We start from the raw sequence: 27,239 nt of genomic DNA, 5'->3' as shown, positions 1-27,239 counted from the left end.
CAAAAAAATAAAAAAATTAGTCAGACATGGTGGTGCATACCTATAATCCCAGTTACTTGGGAGGCTGAGGTGGGAGGATCACTTGAGCCTGGGAGGTTGGGGCTGCAGTGAGCTGTGATCATGCCACTGCACTCTGTCCTGGGCCACAGAGCAAGATCTTCTGTATTAGTCTGTTGTCACACTACTATAAAGAAACACCTGAGACTGGGTAATTTATAAAGAAAAGAGGTTTAACTGGCTCACAGTTCTGCAGGCTGAACAGGAAGCATGGCAGCATCTGCTTCTGGGGCAGCCTCAGGGAGTTTTTACTCACAATGGAAGGCAAAACAGGAGCAGACATCTTACATGGCAGGAGCATGACCAAGGGGGGTGCGGAGGAGTGTCACACACTTTTAAATGACCAGATCTCACAAGAACTTACTATCACAACTTACTAGCACCAGCAGGGAAATCTGCCCCCATGATCCAGTCACCTCCCACCAGGCCCCACCTCCAACACTGGCGATTACAATTCAACATGAGATTTGGGTGGGGGCACAGATCCAAACCACATTACTTTATCTAAAAAAAATTATTGTAATTTTTTCTATAGACAGGGGAAAGCTGAAAGGAAATTTTTAAGACCATCTTTGCCCCAATAATTTGAGACATCATCTTTATCATATGTACTTGAGTTTGTATGTTCATACAAACTCAAAAAAGTTGCATATGTACTTGAGTCTGTTTCTGGAGTGTCTTTTCTACTTATATATTGGTCTGTTTATTCATATACTACTGCTACACTCTGTTCTAAATAATAGAAGCTTTGTAGGATGCTTAGCCCTCCATCATAGTTCTTTATTTTCATTGTTTTCCTGGCTATTCTTATATGTTTCTTTTTTTTTTTTTTTTTTGAGATGGAGTTTCATTCTTGCTGCCCAGGCTGGAGTGCAATGGCGTGATCTCGGCTCACTGCAATCTCTCCCTCCCGGGTTCAAGCGATTCTCCTGCCTCAGCCTCTCAAGTAGTTGGGATTACAGGCACCCGCCACCACACCCAGCTAATTTTTTGTATCTTTAGTGGAGACAAGCTTTCACCATGTTGGCCAGGCTGTTCTCGAGCTCCTGACCTCAGGTGATACACCCACCTCGACCTCTCAAAGTGCTGGGATTACAGGTGTGAGCCACCATGCCCAGCCACGTGTTTATTTTTCTAATGAACTTTAGTATCAAGTTGTCTAGCTTCATAAAAAACCTTGTTGACATTTTCTGTTGGGATCACATTAAATTCATAAGTTAGGAGAGGATACATATCCTGATGATGTTGGAACATCCTAAGAACAAGGATGTCTTTTAATTTGTTCAAATCTGCTTTTATGCCTTTCAAGAATGTTTTTTAAAAAATATTTTTATATTAGTTTTGAATGGTTTTAAAATGCTTATTTCTAAATAACTTACCTTTTTCATTGCTATTATAAATGTTTTTTATTCCATTTTATCTTCTACCTGGTTATCATTTATGTATATGAATATTACTGGTTTTGCATGTTAATTTTATATCCTGCTACCTTGGTGAATTATCGAGTTAGTTTTATTATTCATTCTCTAGGATTTTCGTATATACCATCATGTCATCTAAAAATAAAGATATTTTTGTTTGTTTTGTCTTCTGCGATTCTTGTTTCTTTGTTTTCCCTTATCTAATTGCATTGGCTAGTATCTCCAGAATAATGCTAAATAATTGCAGAGATAGTGGCATCCTTGCATCACTCTGACCTCAATGGGAATGCCTCTCAGGGTTCCATATTAAGTAATATGCTGGCATTAGGATTGAAGTATATATGTTTATGTTATGGACATATCCATCTATTCCTTTTTTTTCCAAGAATGTTTATTAGGAATGGATGTTGGATTTTATCAAAGGCTTTTCAGCATTTTGGATATAATCCTTTGACTCATGAATGTGATGTGATTTTATCAATTTTCTAATGCGGAACCATCTTCACATTCTTGATAAGCCCCATTTCATCACGGTGCATTATTTCTTTAATGTAGTGTTAGAATCTATTAACTAATATATTTCTTAGAATTTTTACATCAGTATTTATAAATGATTTTAGTCTGTAATTTTTCTTTCTGTACATATATACCATCTTTATTAGGCTTAAGTATCATTGCTTCATACAAATATTATGGAGATTTTCTTTCATTTTGTATGCTCTGAAACTGAAACTCTGAAACATATGGATTTGGGGTTATCCGATTGTTGGTAGACAATTCTAAATTCTCCATGAGTCTCTTCTCATTTCTGCACATCTTGCAAGTTAGGCGCTAACTGCCCTCCGTTTCCTGCTACCATAACTGTATTCCCTTTCTATAATACAAGACATCTTCTAGCCTTAGAAGATAGAGATCATGTCTCCCTCTAAAGGAAAGGGAAGATTTCCTTGCAGCCCCAGGAAATACTAATAGTATTTGGAGCAAAAAGCCCTCTGGAGCAAAAAGCAAACATGTTTATGGTCCAATGTAATAATGTTTTCCTTCAGAAAAATGGACAGGCATGCTTACTCCCCACTGTAAAATGTTCAGGTTCCATCCTTAGGGTTCTTATCCGGTAATGCAGCCTACTGCAAGACCAGGTATTATCTGGCTCTCTTTGCATTGCACTTTGGGAATTGGGGCTCAGGAGACCCACCCCAAAATGCTCATACTCTGGCTACTGCTACTGCTGTGAGTAGTTAACGGTCTTTCATCACTGAGCCAGGAGTCTCATGTTTTCTACCAGCATCCATGAAATTGTGACAGGTTAATTTGTTAGCCACAAGTAGGGTAAAATCTCACATTCTTCACACATCTTGACACTGGTCTTTATTTTCATTTTATTTTATTTTATTTATTTTTTGAGACAGAGTCTCCCTCTGTCACCCAGGCTGGAGTGCAGTGGTGCGATCTCAGCTCACTGCAGCTTCTGCCTCCCAGGTTCAAGCAATTCTCATGTCTCAGCCTCCCCGAGTAGCTGGGACTGCAGGCCCACACCACCACACCCGGTTAATATTTGTATTTTTTTAGTAGAGATGGTATTTCACCATATTGGTCAGGCTGGTCTCGAACTCCTGACCTTTGGTGATCCAACCACCTTAGCCTCCCAAAGTGCTGGGATTACAGGCATGAGCCACCGTGCCTGGCTGACACTGGTCTTTAAAATTGTGGTAAAATTCCCCTAGAAACCATTTTGTGAAGTAGTTCCTTGATAGCTTTCTCTATTCTATGGAAATCAGTCTGTTCAAGCTTTTTATCTTTATGGTTCACTTTAAAATCTTTGATGTGATTATTTGTCTGAGGCAGAGGGAAGGGATCTCTTGAATGAACTTTATTTTTACATTGCTTTTTATTTTCCTTTGTGGTCTCCTTGGTTATCTTCCATGAAGAACAATTATTGTCATTTTAGGCAACTACAGTATCTTCTTAGCTTGCAGTAAGTAAGTAGGAAAGTATGTTTAGTAGCCAGAGTTATAAAGATGAATGTCTTTTCTGTGTTTGCTTTTTATAGGTGGTGGTTGTACAGTCATAAAAGTGAATATTCTTTTTGTTTTTCTACAGGTGGTGGTTGTACAGGCAATTAGTGCTCTCTGTCAGAAATACCCTCGAAAGCACAGTGTCATGATGACTTTCCTCTCCAACATGCTCCGAGATGATGTAGGTAGACTACTTTTTAATCATAGAAAGTTGCTCTCTTAAATTCTTAGGATTGCCATGAAATACCATAGTGTTTTAAGATTTCTTTATCATCTCAGTATGCCTCTCAAGTCGTATACTAAGTCTGGTTACTGTCTTATTACTAAACATGCCATTGCTTTGCTTTCCCCACTTGGAGAAAAAACACTTTTGTTTCTTTCATAAAAGGTGGGAAATGAAATTTGAATATTATAAGCATAAACCTTGGAGTGTAAGCATTTCTCCAAAATGTGTCCCTAGAATGAATGGCAATTTTATCTTCTTTTTTGCCAGGGAGGCTTTGAGTACAAGCGGGCCATTGTGGACTGCATAATCAGCATTGTGGAAGAGAACCCTGAGAGTAAAGAAGCAGGCCTAGCTCACCTTTGTGAATTCATTGAGGACTGTGAACACACTGTTCTGGCTACTAAGATTCTACACTTGTTGGGCAAAGAGGGCCCTAGAACGCCTGTCCCCTCCAAATATATCCGCTTTATTTTTAATAGGGTTGTCCTGGAGAATGAGGCTGTCAGAGCTGGTGAGTCATTGGGACACTGATATTGACGATGCTGATCTTTTGAAATACTGAAGAGAGTGATAATGAAATTGGAAAATGAGGTTGCAGGATTTATTGGATGGTGGGATTTTAGAGCATGCTTAGGGCCCAGATATCTTTCTTTGTACTCAGTTTCCATCCTCATTTTTGCCTTAGATTAGACAAATAACCCTTCGCTTTCAGTATGATAGGAATACTATGGTGGCTTATCCGTTTTTTCACTTATAGCCGTAAGTATGAATGTTTGTAGAATTTGTTTATGTGTTTCTATATATATATATTTTTAAGTGACTTTTCCTCCCTAATCTTTCTTTCCCTTAGCATATGAATAGATCCAAATCTCTCCCATTAAAGATATAAACTCTCTATGAGCCTTTCTTTTTTTTTTTTTTTTTTTTTGAGACGGAGTCTCGCTCTGTCGCCCAGGCTGGAGTGCAGTGGCGCAGTCTCGGCTCACTGCAAGCTCCGCCTTCCGGGTTCACGCCATTCTCCTGCCTCAGCCTCTCCGAGTAGCTGGGACCACAGGCGCCCGCCACCACGCCCGGCTAAGTTTTTGTATTTTTCAGTAGAGACGGGGTTTCACCGTGGTCTCGATCTCCTGACCTCGTGATCCGCCCGCCTCGGCCTCCCAAAGTGCTGGGATTACAAGCGTGAGCCACCGCGCCCGGCCTCTATGAGCCTTTCACTAGCTACTGACTCTATACTTTCCTTCCCCTCAGAGATAAACTTGAAGTAGCCATTATTAGCTGCCTGCATGAATTCATTATCCATTTTTCTCTTTAACTCAGTATAATGTAGCTTTCCCTTAAAAATCCTCTGAAGTAATTTTATTGAAAATTACTTATAAACTAGTTGTAAAATCAAGTTAGACACTTTAATGTTCTTACCTTTGTTTACACTCAGTCCACTTGATGTGCTGTTGACTGAACACTTCGTGAAACCCCGTAGCCTTGGTTTCCACAATAGCCTACATGTTTCCATCACTCCTCACTCTTATTTATAGAGCTCCTCTTTCCAGCCCCATTCCTTAAAATATTAGTTCTCTGTAAGATTTTTTTTTTTTTTTTTTTTTTTTTTTTTTGAGACGGAGTCTCGTTCTGTCACCCAGGTTGGAGTGCAGTGGCGCAATCTCAGCTCACTGCAAGCTCCGCCTCCTGGGTTCACGCCATTCTCCTGCCTCAGCCTCTCTGAGTAGCTGGGACTACAGGCACCTGCCACCACGCCCGGCTAATTTTTTGTATTTTTTAGTAGAGATGGGGTTTCACCATGGTCTCGATCTCCTGACCTCGTGATCCGCCCGCCTCGGCCTCCCAAAGTGCTGAGATTACAAGCGTGAGCCGCTGCGCCCGGCCTGTAAGATTTTGACTTCTCAACATCTACATTCCTCTTGGTGATCATTTTCAGAGCTCTACTGATAGGCTGTGACATTCCAATCATGTCTCTTTCCTGAACTTGTTTGTCCAAATAACTTAAAGCACTTCAAACTCAACCTAAAATTCAAACTAACCTCACATTCATCATCCACTCAGTTATCAAGATAGAATCTTGTTCTGCTGCCTTACAGCCCCTATCTGTTCTTTAGCAAAGTGCTTTCAGTTGTGTCTCCTTAATATTTCTTCATTCTCTCTTCTATTTTCATGGTGCTGATTGAGGCTTTCATCCATTTCAGATGCCTAACTATCTGACTGCTTCTAGACTCACATATATCCAGCCTATTCTTTACACTCTGCTAAAAAAAAAAGGCGGGGGAGACTTTCAAATATACAAATTTATCTCATATTTAATATCCTTTAATAGTAATGTTGAGATTAAACCATACCCTAATTTTGTTTTATTGCCAGTCTCTCCCTTGTCTCTTCTTGCTCTCCAACATGGGTCCTATGCTCAGCCTTGCCCAACTGTCCAGTGATATACCACACTTTCTTCTCTGGGCAGGGGCCATTTGAACTTGTTATTTTCTCTGCCTCTAATACTCTTATCCTGCCTTTTTCCTCTGGCTAACAGTACTTGTTCTTCAGATTTTAGCTCAAGTAATATGTGTTAACTCCTTGTCTTAGTTTTCCACCACCAATTCGGATTTAGTTCCTTTCTGTGTATTCACATAGCGTCCTGGATATATTTCTTCCATGGACTTACCTATGATGTGTTGTAATTCTCTCTCTACATACCTATCTTTCCCACTAGAGTATAGCTGCTTGAGATCAGGGACATGTCTTTTATCTGCCCCAGTACCTAGCTCAATTCCTGACAAAAGTTTGGTGAACAATGAATCTTCGTTGAATGAGAGGAATTTTAATAATAGAATTTCTTTTTATGCTTGGGGCTGGTTGTTTGAGATTGGAGCTTAATCACATCAGTGTGATATATAAGGGGTTGTGGTGGGGTAGAGATATAGCTCCTACAGAAAATCTATATGAATCTTTTTCCTCAATTTTTGGAAGATTTTCCTATTCAGAGCTCTCTTGGGCTTGCAGAATTCTCTTTATGCTTAACAGTATCAAAGAAATAAGATCAAGAAACACTCAATAAAACAAGAGAGTTTATCTCCACTGAACATGGGGACACTTTTCTCATTTTTTTTCAAATGGTTATTGGTTAACTCTGAGAAACCAATATTTATGTAGCATAATTGTATGCTTCATTATAGCTGCTGTGAGTGCTTTGGCTAAATTTGGGGCTCAGAATGAGAGTCTTCTCCCAAGCATCCTTGTACTCTTACAGAGGTAAGTTAAATAATGTCTTTTTTTAAAAACAAAAATAAGAATTCTATATGGTTAAATAGTGAAATCCTCATTCTACCATAGGGTAGATGCACTCTAAGCCCTAAGAGTAGAGCTATTGGAGCAAGTCAGGGACAAATGGCAATTCCTTTCTCTTTTTAGTAATTATGTATACCTCTCAATCAATTTGATGTGCTATTGACTGATCACTTCATGAAAGCCCCTAGCCTTGGTTTACACAATAGCCTACATGTTTCCATCACTTCTCACTCTTATTTATAGAGCTTCTCTTCCCAGCACCATTCCCTAAAATACTAGTTCTCCATAGGGCTTCATTTGCTAGGTACATGTCACATTTGATTTTGGCTTTCTCTCATATGATTTTGAGAAAGTGACTTAAATACATGTGCCTCAATTTGTACAACAGGGGCTTACTTAAAAAAACTATTAGGTAATTCACTATGCAGAGTTAAAAATAATAGTTTTTCATTGTCTTCATGACCCTCTATTTGATGAGGAAAAGACTTGCTTTAGCAAACTGTGATTGCATCTTATAATTGAAGCAGATAAATTACAAGCCAAAGGTTGGCTAGTTTACATAAAACAAATTGTCATTTGAGCAATAACAATGGCTGGATTTTGAATTTATCTTTTTAATATCCTTGGAAAGTGTAATACTCCTGTTTCCTAATTACAGAGAAGTCTAAGTCTTCAACAGGGTCATGTGGTTACAGATGGAAGAAAAGACTCCAGACTGCTATTTCATGTTCTTGTGCTCCTCGTTATTTTAATGCCTACTTATGTAGTGCTTGTGATTCACAGTAACAGTATTTCTTTAGTAATTCAGAACAGTACCCAAGATTTGTGGAGACTTTAGGAGCCGCTGTTGGCTATTGTTGAGCACTTTTTTAAAGATAGTATCAGATGACGACCTGAGCTGTGTCCTTTAGATTTGGTAGTAGAGCTATTGGAAGTCTTTGGGGTACTGTGACATGACTATTCTGTTTCCCCTGGACAGGTGTATGATGGATACTGATGATGAGGTACGAGACAGAGCTACCTTCTATCTGAATGTGCTGCAGCAGAGGCAGATGGCACTAAATGCCACATATATCTTTAATGGTCAGTGAAAGCCAAGGATGTACATTTTTGTTCCTCAAATGGTGTCTTGGAAGCATATTTCATGATTTGCATATGAGCTAACTTCACTAGGCAAATGCTTGGTTTTTGTCTTTGAGTGCACTTCCATTTCTAGAGAAACCTGTGTTTATAGGATATTTTCTAATTTGGTAATGGTAATTCCTATGCAACAATCTATAAGAATATAGATTGGGCCCCTTACATTTTTTAAGAATGTTGCTCACTTATTCCTGGTTCTCCTTGAACTCCCTCTTGGATGGGTTTACGTTTTTCCCGTTTTCTTATGCTATCTTTGTTCCCATATAGCTAAGTTGCTTTCTTTTCTGGGAGGTACATACATTTTGTTGAAAATGTGTATGCTGTGCTCCCATGTTTCCTTGAATGAAATAAGTCAGTTTATAAGTTTATAAGGTAATTTCAAGAATATCCTTTATTTTTATATTTAGGTTATAAAGCTTTTGGTTATATTTTTCTCTTCCTTCAGAAAGCTTAGATAAATATTACAAACCTGGGCCTATTTGGATTCGAGGATTGACAAGAGGTTATAATGCTGAGATTTCTCTGTGTTTCACAGGTTTGACGGTCTCTGTACCAGGGATGGAAAAAGCCTTACACCAGTACACGTTGGAGCCTTCAGAAAAACCGTTTGACATGAAATCAATTCCTCTTGCTATGGCTCCTGTCTTCGAACAGAAAGCAGGTTAACTCTATTCATTTTTCTGTGTATAACTAGTTTTGCAAAACTAAAAAATATTAGCATATTTTCTCTAATACTCATTTAATCGTCACCCCCTTTTTTTTTTTTTTTTTTTTTTTTTGAGATGGAGTCTCACTCCCGTCGCACAGGCTGGAGCACAGTGGCGCAATCTCTAGTCACTGCAACCTCTACCTCCTGGGTTCAAGCGAGTCTCCTTCCTCAGCCTCCCGAGTAGCTGGGATTATAGGCATGCACCACCACCCCTGGCTAATTTTTCTATTTTTAGTAGAGACTGGATTTCACCATGTTGGCCAGGTTGGTCTTGAACACCTGACCTCAGGTGATCCACCCGCCTCGGCCTCCCACAGTGCTAGGATTACAGGCGGGAGCCACCGTGCTCGGCCGATTGTCACCCCTTCTAAATCTTTTAGATTTAAGACATATTTTTATTAGAGTTTAAAAAAAACTCCTGGTTTTTACATAAAAGCAGTAATATGAAATGCACTCCAAGATGAAGGGTTTTTTTAATGCAAAGCATTACAGTATCTGAAGTCAGTTGCCACTGTGCATCTCAGAGCAGTAATAGTGCTGTCACCTCCTATTTTTATTTTCTGAAGCTGATAATCTCTAAGTTAATTGGTTTTGTTATTGGAGGTTCGTCTTTAAAGAATTTATGGGACACAGTCATAAAAAATATTCCCAAAGAATATCTAACTTTAAAACTTAAAAAAAAAAAAAAAAGAAGACATAAATGTTTAGTGGTTAGAACACAAAACTGGGAGGAAACAATTGTATGCTTACTTTCAACATTTTCAGTTTTTCTGTTGATACAAGTAATTTTTCCTATTTTGATCATGAGAAGATTTTTAAAATAAATTGTTTTTCCTTTTCTGAGTAATTTTTGTACATTCCAGTCCATTTAAAGCAAATTCTATATTTTTAGGGCTTTATGATTCCACAACGTATGTTCACTAAATACATTTTAATTTGAGTGTCCCCCCACCAGAAGTGACAGATAACCTATAAGTATGATTTAGTAATAGCTGATTATATACCTGCTAGAAATGTCTGCTCTCCTCTCTTTCTGTCTGCATTGCTGGCTTGATAGTAGGGGGAGAAGTTCACTTACTTGCTCGTATCTGTCTTTATAGAAATCACACTTGTGGCTACTAAGCCAGAGAAGTTGGCTCCTTCCAGGCAAGACATTTTCCAAGGTATGATGATTTGATGGTTAGACGTAATAATCTTGCCCCTAGGCATTGTAAATATAATAAAGTCTACCAATCTTACTCAAATTGATCAGTTCTCAATATAGGAAATCTTCGTGTTGCTGAACACCATAGGGTATAGTTGCTGAGGCTACCCGGAGTCCATGAACTTTCCAGTTTGTAATTGCTAATTGGGAATGTTTTTCTTTTCTGTATCTCGTTGGTTAACAGGGAACTCACTGTAAAATAAGTATTTACTTTCTTTTTTTTTTTCTTTTTGCTTTCATTAATATATAAGCTCACTTTCTTGAAAGATTACTTCACTAAAACCTGGGGACATATTAGTTGAATGTTCAACTATTAGTAAGGCTATGGAAACTAAAGCATTTTTTTTTTTTTTTTTTTTTTTTTGAGACAAAGTCTCTCTCTGTCGTCTGTCGCCCAGGCTGGAGTGCAGTGGTGCAATGTCGGCTCACTGCAAGCTCTGCCTCCTGGGTTCACGCCATTCTTCTGCCTCAGCCTCCCGAGTAGCTGGGACGACAGGCGCCTGCCACCACGCCCGACTAATTTTTTTGTATTTTTAGTAGAGACAGGGTTTCACCATGTTAGCCAGGATGGTCTTCGATCTCCTGACCTTGTGATCCGCCCGCCTCAGGCTCCCAAAGTGCTGGGATTACAGGCGTGAGCCACTGCGCCTGGCCAACTAAAGCATTTTTTAAGCATCCAGACTAAAGTCTTTCCCTGTCTTCTTCATAGCCTACGTTCTTTTTTCTTGATAGAACAATTGGCTGCCATTCCTGAGTTTCTGAATATAGGACCCTTGTTCAAGTCTTCTGAGCCTGTTCAACTTACAGAAGCAGAGACAGAATATTTTGTTCGATGTATCAAGCACATGTTTACCAATCACATCGTGTTCCAGGTAAGATAATGCCCTTGACTCCTGTAGAGATTTAGTATAAACTGGTATGCTTTGAGACAAATATCCTTTACCTATAATTCTAGTTTCTTTTATAGAGAATTAATTTGGCAGAATTTCTGGTTTCTTGTTTAACACCAGAGCTATAGAGGTCCCTTCATGTGATGGGTAACTTTTGATGGTTAAAATCTAAAGGACATAAAACTGAAATGTGTGAAGAAGTTGGACAACATAAAGTATAACCAATCTTCTAAAATCATCATTTAACATCAGGGTAGATTAAGTGGGCTATTCTGAGAACTTAGATTTGACAGCCATCAGACTTCTGCCATCTTGTTTGGTACAGCAGTCTCAGGAAAGAGAAAAAACTGATGAATAAATAAACAAAAAACCTCAAGAATAAGGCTCTCCCTGTTGCCAAAAGAAGAATCTTAGGAGGAGACCTACCCTGCTCTTTAGAGATAGAAGGTATAGTGGGTTCCAGAGCTGAGTAGTGGGTTATGAGTAGGAAGGATAACTTGTTATCCTTCACAACTTTTCCATTTACTGACTTTTCAGTTTGACTGCACCAACACTCTCAATGACCAGCTGCTGGAAAAAGTGACAGTGCAGATGGAGCCATCAGATTCCTATGAAGTGCTGTCTTGTATCCCAGCCCCCAGCCTTCCTTACAACCAACCAGGAATATGTTACACTCTGGTTCATTTGCCTGATGATGACCCTACAGCAGGTACTAACCCTCAGAAGGGAGGAGATACGTGATTCCGAATGCATTTCCTTGTGAGCTCTTCAACTCTTCAAATGCACAGTTTAAGAATGTGGTGCTTTTCTAGAATTTAATGTAATGATAATGAGTGTGTATGTGTATGTGTTTGTGTGTGTGTGAATATATATATTTATAAAATTGGTTACTGCTGCAGAAATACTAATTTTAAAACTAAATCTCTGAGTAAAATTTGCTGAACACTTAAAAGAGAAACTGAGTGTGTATAGCAGTAGCACAAAAAGGAACTCACGCTTTCTGTTAGAATAATGTGACCACTTGTAAGAGTTCATATACCTGATGTCTCCTGTGAAGAATCTTGACCCACTTTTCCTCGAAGTTTCTATCTAGTTAGATAGAACTTGGTTATGTAGTAGATTGTTGGCATTTTAAAATACATCATTTTCGAAGGTCCTGTAGCATAAGGCTGGTGTCTGAAAGCATGTCTCAGCCTAGTGAGTGGCTTAGCCAACCATGTGTGTCCACATTAAGAAGGGCTTTTAATTCCCTGCTTGACCCATATGCAGTCTTTGCAGGGCAGAAAAATAGCCCCTAAAAGACAGCCAACTAGTGCCAATAGTAGTATTTACTTATTTGGAGACTTGGGAAGGTGAATGTCAAGTATTTATTCTACTTGATTCCCCCCACCGTCATTTTCCTCCTTGATTTCTTCTCATGTTCAGTGCACAATATTCGTAACTGTTACCCAGTTTTCACAGAAATAAGCACACACATCACATTTATGTTTTGAACAACTTTTACTGCTCGTAAGTACAGGAGAAACAAGTTAAAAAATTAACAAATACTGGGATAGTTACAGAGTTACAAGAAATCATAAAAGCACTAGTAAATAGTTATCCCTGGTCATCATTCAGTTACATTTGGGGCTTAACCTGCTTTCTTTTAGCCCCTCTCCAAACTCCCTTCTTAGATATTGGTTCCTGGGAGCCCCTGTCCAGTCTTATCTGTGTTGGGTGATAGACCAGGCTACTCAGACTCTAGCACGAGGTAGATTCACGTTGGCACCACTGCTGTGTCTGAATCCCAGATTGTTCCCTCTGGCCCTGGGTGGAACTCTACTTCTGTTCTTTAGCCACCCTGGATCCATAACCCCCTGAGTAGGAAGGCACTTTCCTATCTGGCCTCCAGTATTTTTCCTTTGAGCTTGAGGCTATCTGGCTTTAACCTTTAATTACCTCCTTTATCCCTTTGTGAGGTTTCTCTAGTTCCATTTCCTTATAACTTCGCTTTCTCTCCTGGTCTGTTTTTCTCTCCAGTTAGATTTGTCTGAAATATGTCCACTAGCCAGTCATTAAGCTGGCTGTATTCTTAAGTAAAGCTAGTTTTATTTACCCTTTTCTAAACTAGTATTTGGGCCCAATCTTAATGTAGTTCTGTGGTTTCTACCATTGTCTGGGGAGACTCTGCACTTCATCAGTTCTTTTCCAGTAGCCATCCCTCCATGTTTCAGAATTCCTCCTGCTATTCTACCTCTCACCAGCGTCCTGTTTTTTAAGGGATGCTATTACTTTGCCACTTAATTTCAGAGGGAAGTGAAATGCTGAACCCATTGAAGAATCAATCCCTTACCAATTGAGAATACTAGCTCTTCCCACTTCCCCGGGTTCATTTTGCTAACTAATAACTCAGGTGGCTCACACCCCAGGAAGTATTCTTAACAGAATCTAAGAAGTACAATTTTATAATACCAAAATACACAAAACAACAATATAGAAATTACATATAGTATAGGAAAAAACCAACAACAACAAGAGAAAACATTTCCACCAAGAGAGGAAAAAGAGGAGAGGTTTTCTTGCCCCTCTTCACTAAGGAGTTTTAAAACACAGATCTTACAAATTAGCCCAGAGATTTCAACATTTGGTCTGCTGGCTATGGACTCATTTGCTTGATGGTTTGTTTGATTTTTGTTTATAAAAGTTTGGCATTTAGGGAATTGTTTAAAGTTTTATTAGTAGTAAGTTTATATTTGACCCATCATATACCTACTTAAAAAACAAACTCCTTTCTATTTAGTTTTTTGTCAGAATTCTCAAATTTTTAATCCATGGCCAATCTAAAGTCTATGTTGTGCAATGGAAGAAGTGAAATACCAGGGCATAGATGGTAATAGGTATCTTTTACCCATTCCTTCCTTTTTGCATTTTCCCATCACAGATATTCCAAATTTTACCTATCACCTCAAGGTCTTAAACATCAGTATGTCTCATTTCAGAAAAATAATATTTTTCCTTATAATCACAGTGAAAAAACAGAAATTCTTGGTTTGATTTCCTTCAACTTGAAAACAGTATAGCATAATAGAAAGGAATATGAGTTTGATAGACAGATGAGGATTTGAATTCTGGCCCTGCTACATACTGACTGTGTGATCTTGGACAAATTATTTGATCTCTTAGGACTGTTATAGGATGAAATGAAATGAAATAATAGGTAAGTTGCTTCACATGGTGCCAGACACATAGAACCTTTTGGTGTTTAATTCTAGAATTATCCGCTTTCTTCCTTTATCCTCTCTAAAATCAAGTCTTCCAGAGTTCAAAAGACACATATCCTCTGATCTCTTCCAGAAAGTTGTTCCATCAATTATTCCTTTCTTTGATCTATCTTTAATCTTTCCTACTCCCCTTTACTTTATAAATGTATAAAAATCTACCCTATCTGAAAAAATTTGCTTTAACCCAACATCAATATATTACCATAACACCTTCTCACAAAGGTTGGGCAATTTCTTGAAAGACTATGGACATCCTAAGTCTCTATATAGTTAGACCTACTTATTATCTTTTGTCCTCCCAGAATTTGTCCTTTACCTAAAAAGTTTTAGAAAAGCCTTTAAGGCAACATTCCTTCTAAGCATTCATTCTCTTTCAGCAGCTCTGTTTCCCCTGAATATTTATTGCACCCGTAACAATATATATTATATACACAACATTCTACCAATTATTCCCCATGTTGGACCTTTTTAATGCCATTACCAACTTAACTTTTTATTCCACTACCTATTCAGAACCATTCTAATCTTTATATTGCTTTTATCAGGTTTTAGTGCATCATATTTCTTGTTATCTGGAACCATTTCGACAAATATTAATAACTTATTTTAAAACAGTCTTTAATAGAAAATATTCATACTAAGATCAGCTGTAACAGTACATGTATGTGAGTTATTTTCTCTGATTTTCATTGGAAATATTGCCTGCCATATAATGATTCATAATTATTTTAATTTCTTGACTTTCTGCCTACACTTCCTTAAAGTGCCATCTTAAGCTACTGTAGTCGCCCTTCCATTATTTTTTGTTCAGTATTAACCATATGAACTTGGCATTCTGTACTAAAAACACAACTTCAGTTAAGTAAGATTTGCCTCAGAGTTTTTTACTTTAACTCACTTCCACTCACCCACTGGGATCCATATATTAATGAGGCTCAGTGAAACTTTGCATTCTTCTAAGCCAAATATTTAATCTGAATTTTAACTCAAATACTAAAAAAAGCAGGATTGGTAGAACATACGATTCAGCCACCCTTTCCCCTTCCTTTTTCACTAGAATTTGCTTCAGCCTGGCTTTAAAATCAATATTCCTACAGTCTAACCCATTGAAAGATCTGCCAGGATTCTCAGTCTGAGATCTCCTTATTTACCCACTCATTTGTCACACATCCAGTCTGCCATTCCTCAAACTCACTGAAATTTCCCTCATTTCCTTTCAAGCCATCTTCCTAATCTATTTGATACCCCTTTTCTACCCCATCATCTTCAATGTCTCTAATTTTTGTTGCTGACTTTTCTTAAATGATCCTATCTCTGCAGAATGCAATTTAATCATGGTATACCCACTCATTTCTGCCTTTTGCCTTAGGGGAAAAACAAAACAAAACCCTGCTCTATTGGTACCGCCCAGTCTTTGTTCATCTGTCCTTGAAATCGATTCACAATGTGAATATGTATAAGCTTCCTCATGACCCACCTCAGTGTTCAAAACATTTCCTTCCTGTTCTCTTGGTGTCCGACATACTTACCTGCATCCTTGGCTAGTAGAACTGACGTTCTGAGGATTGCTGATGAAGCTCATCCTTCAGACTCTGCTTCATAAACCTATCTCTATATGGGACCGTTTATTCTCCTGACTCTAAGCATTCATCAAGTGTTTCCCTCAAGGAGCTTTAAGGAAGCCACCAAATTCCCTAATGACAAGTTCTTTCTATCTACTTTTCCTCTTTGCCATTATTCCATACTGTGGATCAAGGGGCAACAATACCTACCCTATCAACTCTGACATTCCTAAATCCCAAAGTAGTTTAAACTGTATACTGTCCCTTTAATTTCAATCTTGTTAAACAGAGTAATACTTCCTTCTCATTTTGGCTCTGCTAATTTTGTTGGAGACCACATTAAACACATAGTAACCTATGTCCAACCCCCACACTTGCAAATTTTACATTGTTAATTGTTTACTTTCACGATCCTGAGCTTCAATGATTGCCAACACTGCCTTCCATATCGGTTGGGGTTGCTTTACCATCACCCTCTATAAGGTTTCTTCTTTTTCTGTTTTCCTATTCAATGAAGTAGTTACCATGACAGGTAAAGTGTTGTTACCCCACTCGCTTGTCGTCTAGGATTTAACTTCTATTCCCTAAAATGCTCCTACACTCAGCCATGATACTGAACATACCACCAACTTGCCCCTGAGATTTGCCAGTGCCCCCACTTTGGGAACTCTGCATTCCACCTTCCCCTATTCCATGTTGGCCCTTTTACTGATGCTAAGCCCTGCACAAATTCATAAGGTTATCTCCCCTCCTACCTGCCTCCTGTCCCTTCTTTTACCATAAACTTCCATCATCCAATTTACATCCCAATAACTGCCTTAGAATGGCTGCCAGACTCTCTCATTCCATGCAGTATGCCAATGTAAATTTGCACAGTCTACACACAGTGTTGCCTTCCACTGTCATCTTCCAGAAACTCCTTTTCATCTTCAACATCCAGTCCTGCGTGCCCTGCCACCTCCAAGTCAATCCACAGCTCAGGAATCTTTCCTGAACTCTGACCCCTTCCTGCCCTGCCCCCACTGATGACACCACTGCCAGCTTCCATGTCCTCACCCTGCTGTACTGACTCCATCTGCTGTCTCAGTTCACCCCTAACCATCCTATATCCTCAGTTCTGCCTCTGAGGAACAGTGGTTTCCTCTCTCTGTTGTGTCCTCTGGCCTTTCATCGTCTCGCCATGCCCTTTATTGACACACGGTCCTCAATGTTTCCAAGGTGACAACACCTCTACACCCTGTTTCTGTGGCCTCATCTCACCTCTTCTTCATTCCTCCCTTGCCTTACCCACACCATGCTTTCTCCTCCATGACCTGCGTCAAACACTTTGCCCCTTTTGGGCAAAAAGGAGGATTCTCTAAGTTCACACCCACACTCTTGCGCTTGGCATGCCTCCCTTGCTGCAACACATTCCCTGATCCTCTCAACAAGCTCACTTCTGTAAGCTGCTGGCCTCCATAACCTGCTCCAACTCATTCTTCTTGCCCACTGGGGAACACCTCTCCTCTGTCCTGCCCTCCCATATGCTGCAAACTCACCCTCTGCTCTCCCAGTTCCCAGCTCCTAGCTCCTGGGCCCAGGTTGGTCGTTTCTCCTGCTTTCCTCCTCTACTGCATAGCACGGTACTGTCCCACCTGCACCATCCTGCGTTCTCTCAGCACCACCTGTGATTCTGCCACTGGCCTAACTCGTGTTCTCAGGTGTATCCTCCCTTCTTGACCTGGCCCCGCACCCACTGCTCCACCAGATGCAGTCCTCTCTGTGTCACACGTACTGCACTGAATCCACACGCCCTGCTGTCCAAGCTCACGTCCCAGTGGCCCAGGCTGTGCGTCCTTTCCAGGGCCCCACAACCCTGACTCCCCTAAACCTTCATGATTCCTTTCACGTTCTTTCTTTCACACTGTGTAAAAACAGTGTGGGGAACATCTGCCTCTGAATCTCCTACCATCTTCCTGTCACCAGAGTAGTTTTGTCTTTGTCACTCACTGGTGTCTCACTCTCTGCCCATCCTCGTCCCCCCAATACACACCCAGTCTCAACCTGACTCTCTTGCCCTGCCTGAAACCCGGCTCCTCTGCTCCTCCTGGGTGCTCCTGTGAGTCTCACCCTCCTCTTGCCTCCTCCCTCCTTAGCACCCATGTCTCCAAGACGCTCTCCTTCCACACTGTCTCCATTTCCCTTTGCACCTTCACTCCCGTGACAACAGATCCCCTGCTCTCTGCTCTCACCCGCACAGCCCACATCCTCTTTGTCACTAGGCCCTTCTCTAGGCCTCACTCCTCCACCTGAGTCCTCGAGTCTGGGACCGAGGCATTGGAAACCCCAGCTCCACCACCAGGGTACCTGGTGCCTTTTCGGCTACATCCATTTGCTCGCCGTCATCCTTGTCCTGGTCTGTCGGGAACTGTGTTGCCACACCTGACAGTCTTGATCCTGATGCCTCCATCAGCCCCACTGCACATGCGTCTTCCCCTCACACTCTACATGTCTGCCCGGCTCTCCATCCTCCCGTGTCCACCAGTGATTCTCACCCGAGAATGCAGGACCCCAAGGCGGCCTATCAGAAGCATCTTTTGGGCTTGGTTTCTTCTTTTGCTATTATCTGTGTTCCTTTAGAGATTGCTTTTTTTTCCCTTACTTTTTCTGAGCTGAACACTGCTCACCCCTCGGATGATTGGATAGCCCTGCCTGGGATTCCATGTCCAGAGACCTCCCTCCACGTGAAATTCACCCCCTACGCCAGATAAGAATCACTGCTATGGACGGCCACCTTGACTCCCTGACATTACTCCCTCATTTCACACCTAGACCATTCTAGTGCTTGCCATTTAACTCCCCACTCAACACATCTCATCTTTTGCCTCCCCACCCCCATTAGGCCTGGAACTGTCTGCTTGGAACCACCTCATTCCTTCCCTATTTGCCCTTTAACACGCCTCTGACCCCAAACACCAGTCTGCATTGGAAACTTGTTCTTTTAATACCTCCCCACCCCATACTTCTTGTCCTCCCACCTGATAGGACTCTTAGGCACTGTGTCAGTATCTTCGGCCTCAACCTGTTTCTTATGGGTACTTACTATTGTCGGTTTTCCTTAATCCCCACTCCTTTTTTCAGATCCCTTACAAGATCGGCCTGCAGAAACTTCCCCCTTTGTTTCCCGAGTTCTCAGTTGTTTCCTAAAAACCAGCCATTTACCTTGACCTTTCGACCTACAAGAAACCACTTTCATTTACTTCTTTTGGTGGATTTAGACGGCTTCCCCAGCCTGTATTCATCACCCGCAACATTAGATATGTAACCCACCAGCTCAGTTAAATAAGTACATTTCCTCCAACCCAGAACTTGGCTCGATTCTCCCCATCTGGTTCCCTACCTCCTCTCCCACTCACACCCCACTGCTCCCAATCCTTCCCTCCTTTCCAACCCAGTCAATCCCAACCCAAATCCCATCCCAAACCCCATCCCTTCCACCTAACCCACCCTTCCCCTCTGCATCCATAGCAAAGACCCTGGCCCAAGAGTCACACTTTTGCAACAAAGTTCAAGGCTTTAAGAGCAGCCATTCCTTCCTGCCCATTGCCGTCCACCCCTTTTACACTTTCCCTTCCCCATGCTAAACCTTGCAGGCTGCTCTGAGCACTCCAAATTCCTTTGTTCCTACTCTGGGACCTCCCCCTTCACCTCGCTCCACCTGTGGCTGTCCTGCCTGTGGATGTCCTGCCCAGCTCCCTTCTACCACGCTTTCTGCCCTCCATCCTTCCCTGGGGGCCCCTCCACCCTGTCTGTCTTCTGTAGGTGACTCCCCCATTGCGCTGCCTCATCGTCCCACTTCCACATTCTTTCTTGAAGCCTTTCCCCTTGTGATACATTTCTTCTCTTTGCTTCCTTGGCCAAAGGAAGACATTTGCCTCTCTGTGGCCCATATTTCTGTCAATCACCCAGGGCCTGTCACTTCATCAGACTCAGTCATCTCTTCTCCATAGGGATGTGCTCACTACTTTGATCTGCTTTCACTGCTCAAACTCTTCCATCCTCTCTCTATCCCACCTTCTCTTCAAGAACTGTTTTCTGTTGCTCCTCCAGATCTTCCACTGATTCAGGCCAGCGCCTTCCCTTAGGCTGCCTTTTCCTTCCCCTCTTCCACTCCAGCCTTGTTTCCTCTTTTCTCTTTCTGTTCCATGAAGTGAGTTCCTACGAAACTCTACAGCCAGTCCCGCCACTTCCTCCTCTTCCTCCTTTCTTCGTCTCCATTATTTCCATTTACCTTGGATAGGGCCCCAGTGAGCCCATGCACCCCTGCCCATCACGCCTGATCTTGCAGTACCCATTGAAGCTATCTGGATCCACCATTTCTTCTTTCCCTCTTGGCCACATTACCTTTACTACACCCTTGTTTAGAATTTAAGACCTTCTTCTTACACAGGTCCTGCCATCCATCCTGTTCTGCCTTTCCTCCTCTCTGCCCTCTGGAAAAAGTTTCCAAACATGAAGCCCTGTATCAGCACCCAAACCTTCATCCTATCCAACCTCTGGGCATGCCCACTGCGTGCATTTACTACTGACCTAATCTCCCACTGAATCTAAAATGCTACCTGTGTTTGAAGGCCCCCGCTTCCTACTTCACTGCACCTCTGTAGTGAAGTGTGGTGTAGTGCATATTTTCAGTTGCAAGCTACACCTCCATCCTCTCAGGCTCACTTGACAACAGAAGTTCAGACTCAGTGGTCACTGGGAATTGTCTCCTCTCCATTAGTTCCCTCTAACACTTGCAAGTATCTGTCTGCCCACATACTAGACTCAAAACACGAGTCCATCCCCAGGCCCCCAGCCCCCAAGGTTTACCTGGCAGTACGTTCCATGCAGTGCTGTCTGAATGTGCAGTGATGCCCCATTTCCTCCATTTACCCTGAGTGACTTAGGCACCTTCCCCCTACTTTCCTTTCCTAAGGATCCACTTCTGAAAAGCCTGGGATTTTGCCTCTCTACCGTAATCCTACGGGTTGGCCTTGATAAGAGGCATGATACCAACTTCCCTGAGATCTGATAAAACCCCATTTGGGGAACTCTGATTTCCTCCTTCCCCTTTTCTGCATTGGACCCTGTATGGACACTAAGCTCCCCACAAGTGCATGATGTTCTTTCCCCTCCTGCACCACAAATCTTTCTTTTCCCATCAACTTCCCTGACCCCACTCACATCACACCACCTCCACGTGGCTGCTCTACTCCAATGTCTCACTTTTTCCACACAAGGTTCACATTTAATTCCTGCACCACTGTTTCCTCCTACTTTCATCTTCCAGACACGCTCTACCTCCTCTTCAACATCCAGTCCTGCGTGCCCTGCCACCACCAGGTCAATCCAGACTCAGGAATCTTTCCTGAACTCTGACCCCTTCCTGCCCTGCCCCCACTGATGACACCACTGCCAGCTTCCATGTTGTACTGAGTCCATCTGCTGTCTCAGTTCACCCCTAACCGTCCTATATCCTCAGTTCTGCTTCTAAGGAACAGTGGTTTCCTCTCTCTGTTGTGTCCTCTGTTCTTTCATCGTCTCGCCATGCCATTTATTGACACACGGTCCTCAATGTTTCCAAGGTGACAACACCTCTACACCCTGTTTCTGTGGCCTCATCTCACCTCTTCTTCATTCCTCCCTTGCCTTACCCACACCATGCTTTCTCCTCCATGACCTGCGTCAAACACTTTGCCCCTTTTGGGCAAAAAGGAGGATTCTCTAAGTTCACACCCACACTCTTGCGCTTGGCATGCCTCCCTTGCTGCAACACATTCCCTGATCCTCTCAACAAGCTCACTTCTGTAAGCTGCTGGCCTCCATAACCTGCTCCAACTCATTCTTCTTGCCCACTGGGGAACACCTCTCCTCTGTCCTGCCCTCCCATATGCTGCAAACTCACCCTCTGCTCTCCCAGTTCCCAGCTCCTAGCTCCTGGGCCCAGGTTGGTCGTTTCTCCTGCTTTCCTCCTCTACTGCATAGCACGGTACTGTCCCACCTGCACCATCCTGCGTTCTCTCAGCACCACCTGTGATTCTGCCACTGGCCTAACTCGTGTTCTCAGGTGTATCCTCCCTTCTTGACCTGGCCCCGCACCCACTGCTCCACCAGATGCAGTCCTCTCTGTGTCACACGTACTGCACTGAATCCACACACTCTGCTGTCCATGCTTACGTCCCAGTGGCCCAGGCTATGAGTCCTTTCCAGGGCCCCACAACCCTGACTCCCCTAAACCTTCCTGATTCTTTTCACATCCTTTCTTTCACACTGTGTAAAAACACTCTGGGGAGCCTCTGCCTCTGAATCTCCTACCTTCTTCCTGTCGCCAGAGTAGTTTTCTTTGTCACTCATTCGTGCCCCACTTTCTGCCCATCCTCATCCCCCCAGTACAAATGCACCCAGTCTCAACCTGACTCTCCTGCCCTGCTTGAGACCAGGCTCCTCCACTCCTCCTGGGTGTTCCTGTCAGTCCCACCCTCCTCCCACCTCCTCCCTCCTTAGGGCCCATGTCTTCAAGACGCTCTCCTTCCACGCTGTCTCCATTTCCCTTTGCACCTTCCCTCCCCATGACAACAGATCCCCTGCTCTCTGCTCTCACCCACACAGCCCACTTCCTCTGTGTCACTGGGCCCTTCTCTGGGCCTCACTCCTCCACCTGAGTCCTCGAGTCTGGGACCGAGGCATTGGAAACCCCAGCTGCACCATCGTGGTCCCGGTGCCTTTTCGGCTACATCCACTTGTTCGCTGTCATCCTTGTCCTGGTCTGTCGGGAACTGTGTTCCCACACCTGACAGTCTTGACCCTGATGCCTCCATCAGCCCCGCTGCATGTGCGTCTTCCCCTCACACTCTACGTGTCTGCCCGGCTCTCCATCCTCCCGCGTCCACCAGTGATTCTCATCGGAGGATGCAGGACCCCCAGGAAGCCTATCAGAAGCATCTTTTGGGCTAGGTTTCTTCTTTTGCTATTATCTGTGTTCCTTTTAGAGATTGCGTGTTTTTCCCCTTACTTTTTCTGAGCTGAACACTGCCCACCCCTCTGATGATTGGATAGGTCTGCCTGGGGGTCCATGTCCCCAGCCCTCCCTCAGGTGAAACCCACCCCTCAACCCCAGATAAGAATCACTGCTGTGGGTGGCCACCTTGACTCCCTGGCCTTTACTCTCCCATTTCTAGCATTTAGTATTTTGGTATTTCCAGGTACACTTCCTACTCATAAGACCAGCATTTCCCTACCCCCTGCCCAACAGTCCTGGCACTCTCCACTTGGAGACCTCATTGTCTCCCCCATTTACCCCTTAACACACATCGTGCCCAAAAGCCCAGTCTGCATAAGAGAGTTGCGCTTCTGACACCTCCACACCCCACCCTTTATGCCCTGACCCATTTAATATGACTCCCACTCAGTTAATACCTTTGGCCTCAATCTAATTTTCGTAGGCCCTTACTACGGACATTTTTCCTTCATCATCCCTCTTCTTTTCAGATCACTGACAAGGTGCCCCCAGGGAGACTTCTCATTTGGTGGTCATCATCCTGTTTGTTTCCCAGAAACCAGCCCTTTACCTTAACCTTTTACCCTTCCTGAGCTACTCTGTTTTGTCTTCTTTTGCCGGACTCAGATGTCTTCTCTAGCCTGTATTCATCAACCTGAACACTCAACATGTAATTGTCCACCAGCTCAGATGAATAAGATGGTGTTCTCAATGCCTACAGCTTGGCTCACTTCACCCCACCCCAACCCCTCCCCCAGTCCCAGTCCCACTGCCCCTAACCCTGCCCCACCCATTCATCCCCTACCCAAACCCCACCCCAAACCCTATCCCCTCCACCCAGCCCACCCTTCCCCGCCGGATCCATAGTAAAGAGCCTGGCCCAAGATTCACACCTTTGCAACAAAGTTCAAGGCTTTAAGAGCAGCCATTCCTTCCTGCTCATTGCTGTCCACCCCTTTTACACTTTCCCTTCCCCGTGCCAAACCTTGCAGGCTGCCCTGAGCACTCCAGATTCCTTTGTTCCTACTCTGGGACCTCCCCCTTCACCTTGCTTCACCTGTGGCTGTCCTGCCCAGCTCCCTTCCACCACGCTGTCTGCCCTCCATCCTTCCCTGGGGGCCCCTCCACCCTGTCTTCTGTAGGTGACTCCCCTGTTGTGCTGCCTCATCGTCCCACTTCCACATTCTTTCTTGAAGCCTTTCCCCTTGTGAGATTTCTTCTCTTTGCTTCCTTGGCCAAGGCAAGGTACCTGCCTCTCTGTGGCCCATAATTCTCTCAACCACCCAGGGCCTGTCGCTTCATCGGACTCAGTCATCTCTTCTCCATAGGGATGTGCTCACTACTTTAACCTGCTGTCCTCACCGCTCAAACTCTTCCATCCTCTCTCTATCCCACCTTCTCTTCAAGAACTGTTTTCTGTTGCTCCTCCAGATCTTCCACTGATTCAGGCCAGCGCCTTCCCTTAGGCTGCCTTTTCCTTCCCCTCTTCCACTCCAGCCTTGTTTCCTCTTTTCTCTTTCTGTTCCATGAAGTGAGTTCCTACAAAACTCTACAGCCAGTCCCGCCAGTTCCTCCTCTTCCTCCTTTCTTCGTCTCCATTATTTCCGTTTACCTTGGATAGGGCCCCAGTGGGCCCATGCACCCCTGCCCATATTGCTTGCTATTGCGGCTGCCCAAATCCACTGTTTCCTCTTTCCCTCTTGGCCACACTACCTTCACTACACCTGTGTTTAGGATTTAAGACCTTCTTACACAGGTTCTGGCCTCCGTCCTGTTCTACCTTTCCTCCACTCTTGCCTCCCAAGAAAGAACTACCCTTGCCTCTACCCATCTCTGCCACCCTGACTACCACTGGATTTACTCTGTATTGCTGCATCCCCATTTGCTACCGACCTACTTTTCACACTAATCCTATGATGCTCCACTAGGTATGAAGCCTGTGCCCCCCACCCCCATTGGAGCCTCATGACATCTGTGGATATTTTGCTTCGAAAGCTGCACCTCCATATCTTTCTCCCACTCTTGGATAGCAAACTAAGGATTTAGTGATCACTGCAAATTGTCTTCTGTGCATTGCTTAGCAGTCCCTCCTCTGCCATTTTGTAAGCATCTTTCTGCCCACATACTGGACTCAAACCACATGAGTCCATCACCAAGTTCCTGAGTTCCCTTGCCAGTGGTTTCTGTGGAGGTGCTGTCTTCATGTACAGTGATTCCTGATGCCCTCTCTGTAACCCCAGTTACTTTGGCCCTTTCCCCCATTTTCTTCTAAGGGCCTCAATTTGCAAAAATGCCCGGGCTCTTGCTTCTTCGATCTGCTCTGCTCTTATGGTCTGGCTTTAATACTGCTTATTTCAACAATTTGCACCATGAGGTCTGGCGCAGCCCCCATTTTGGGAATTCTTTGTTCAATCTTCCTGTTTTCCATGTTGGCTCCTCTATCAAAGCTCAGCTCTGCTCCACCACCCCGCCCCCCCCACAAATTCATGAGGTTATTTCTCCTCTTACGCCCCTCCTGTCCCTTTCTTTTTCCATCAACATCACTGACCCATCTCACGACCCACATAGTGCCTTCTGACTCCAGACTGGATAAAGTATGGACCCTTTCACCAGCCATCCTCTGCCTTTTCTTACACTGTTGTCTTTCTGAAACCCTCTGATTGGTCTTCAGCATCTAGTCTACGTTCCCTACCACCTCAGGGTCAGTCAATGCACTCAGCAGTCTTTTCCTTAAGGTCTGCTCCCAGCCTGACCTGCCCTCACTGTTGCTGCCACTGCCAGCTTCTTTGTCCCTAACATGCTGTATTCATTCATCTGCTGTCTGATTTGAGCTCTGATCATTCTACCTTCTCCGTTCTGCCACTAGGGAGACACTGGTTTTCTCTCTAGATGGCATCCCCCTGACCTTCCTTCCTCTCACCTTCTCCCTCACTGATACATTGTCCCAACATTTCTGAGGTGCCAAAACCGCTGCACCCTCCTTCCACTTTGGTCTCCTCCTACCTCTCCCTCATTCTTTGCTTGTCTTACCTGTACCATGATTTCCCCTCCATGAGCTTCTTCATAGACTGTAAAGTCTCTGGATTTCCCATGTCTCTCCCTCCTTATTGGTCCTTGGCATAGGACTCCCCACCCCCACCCTTGTGCCCCAACCCCTACACCTTAGAGCTTCAGGCTGTCTTTCTCCTTTTGAATATTTTGCTTCACAAGCAAGAGCTCCATTCATTTCTTCCACTCCTGAACAGCAAAACCAAGGATTTTGATGCAAATTCTCTCTTGCTGGAACATATTCCCTGATCCTCTCGACAAGCTCACCTCTTTAAGCTGCTTGGCTCCATAACCTGCTCCAGCTCATTCTTCCTGCCCATTGGGAAATACCTCTCCTCTGTCCTGCTTTTCCACAGGCTGCAAACTCACCCTCTGCTCTCCCAGCTCCCAGCTCCCAGCTCCTGGGCCTGCTTTCCTCCTCTACTGCATAGCATGATACTGTCCCACCTGCACCATCCTGCGTTCTCTCAGCACCACCTGTGATTCTGCCACTGGCCTAATTGGTGTTCTCAGGTGTGTCCTCCCTTCTTGACCTGGCTCCGCACCCACTGCTCCCCCAGATGCAGTCATCTCTGCATCACACGTACTGCACCGAATCGACCTCCTCTGTTGTCCATGCTCACGTCCCAGTGGCCAAGGCTATGGGACTTTTCCAGCACCCCACAACCCTGACTCCCAGAAGCCTTCCCGATTCCTTTCACACCCTTTTCTCTCACACCATGTGAAAACATTCTGGGGAGCCTCTGCCTCTGAATCCCCTGCCTCCTTCCTGTCACCACAGCAGTTTTGTCATCAGCGCTCACTCTTATCCCCCCCACCCTCCTCCTCACATCCACACAAATGCACCCAGTCTCAACCTGACTCTCCTGCCCTGCCTGAGACCCGGCTCCTCCGCTCCTCCTGGGTGCTGTTGTCAGTCCCACCCTCCTGCCTCCTCCCTCCTTAGGGCCCATGTCTTCAAGACGCTCTCCTTCCACGCTGTCTCCATTCCCCTTTGCGCCTTCCCTCCCCGTGACAACAGCTCTCCTGCTCTCTGCTCTCACCCACACAGCCCAGGTCCTCTGTGGGCCCTTCTCTGGGCCTCACTCCTCCACCTGAGTCCTCGAGTCTGGGACCGAGGCATTGGAAACCCCAGCTCCACCACCACCGTGGTCCCGGTGCCTTTTCAGCTACATCCATTTGCTCGCTGTCATCCCTGTCCTGGTCTGTCGGGAACTATGTTCCCACACCTGACAGTCTTGATCCTGATGCCTCCATCAACCCTGCTGCACGTGCGTCTTCCCCTCTCACTCCACATGTCTGCCCGGCTCTCCATCCTCCCGTGTCCACCAGTGATTCTCACCCGAGGATGCAGGACCCCAAGGTGGCCTATCAGAAGCATCTTTTGGGCTCGGTTTTCTCTTT

General features: G+C 43.9%; 1 protein-coding gene and 1 long non-coding RNA gene across 4 annotated transcripts in view; one reads left to right on the top strand and one right to left on the bottom strand.

The window, feature by feature from the left end:
* COPG2 (coatomer protein complex subunit gamma 2) overlaps nucleotides 1–27,239 on the top strand; it is a 160,501-nt gene that overhangs the window by 107,666 nt on the left and 25,596 nt on the right. For 2 of the 3 annotated variants that reach the window (XM_030825607.1, XM_030825608.1), the window contains 8 exons: nucleotides 3,579–3,674; nucleotides 3,987–4,230; nucleotides 6,896–6,971; nucleotides 7,987–8,090; nucleotides 8,683–8,808; nucleotides 9,957–10,019; nucleotides 10,793–10,932; nucleotides 11,488–11,659. In XM_030825607.1, coding sequence (XP_030681467.1) covers nucleotides 3,579–3,674; nucleotides 3,987–4,230; nucleotides 6,896–6,971; nucleotides 7,987–8,090; nucleotides 8,683–8,808; nucleotides 9,957–10,019; nucleotides 10,793–10,932; nucleotides 11,488–11,659 — 1,021 coding nt within the window. Of the gene's footprint in view, nucleotides 1–3,578; nucleotides 3,675–3,986; nucleotides 4,231–6,895; nucleotides 6,972–7,986; nucleotides 8,091–8,682; nucleotides 8,809–9,956; nucleotides 10,020–10,792; nucleotides 10,933–11,487; nucleotides 21,738–27,239 lie in introns of all 3 variants that reach the window. The other variant, XR_004032961.1, reaches the window with a different exon arrangement.
* LOC115837939 lies at nucleotides 12,436–26,647 on the bottom strand. The gene is made up of 2 exons (XR_004032962.1): nucleotides 23,845–26,647; nucleotides 12,436–19,469 (listed from the first exon to the last, which is right to left on the bottom strand). It is a non-coding gene; the product is annotated as an uncharacterized LOC115837939 (long non-coding RNA).

This window comes from Nomascus leucogenys, chromosome 13 (assembly GCF_006542625.1).
Source record: "Nomascus leucogenys isolate Asia chromosome 13, Asia_NLE_v1, whole genome shotgun sequence".
Taxonomy (NCBI): Eukaryota; Metazoa; Chordata; class Mammalia; order Primates; family Hylobatidae; genus Nomascus; species Nomascus leucogenys.
The sequence above is the reverse complement of the archived record's forward strand: the minus strand, read 5'-3'. Positions and strand labels throughout refer to the sequence as shown.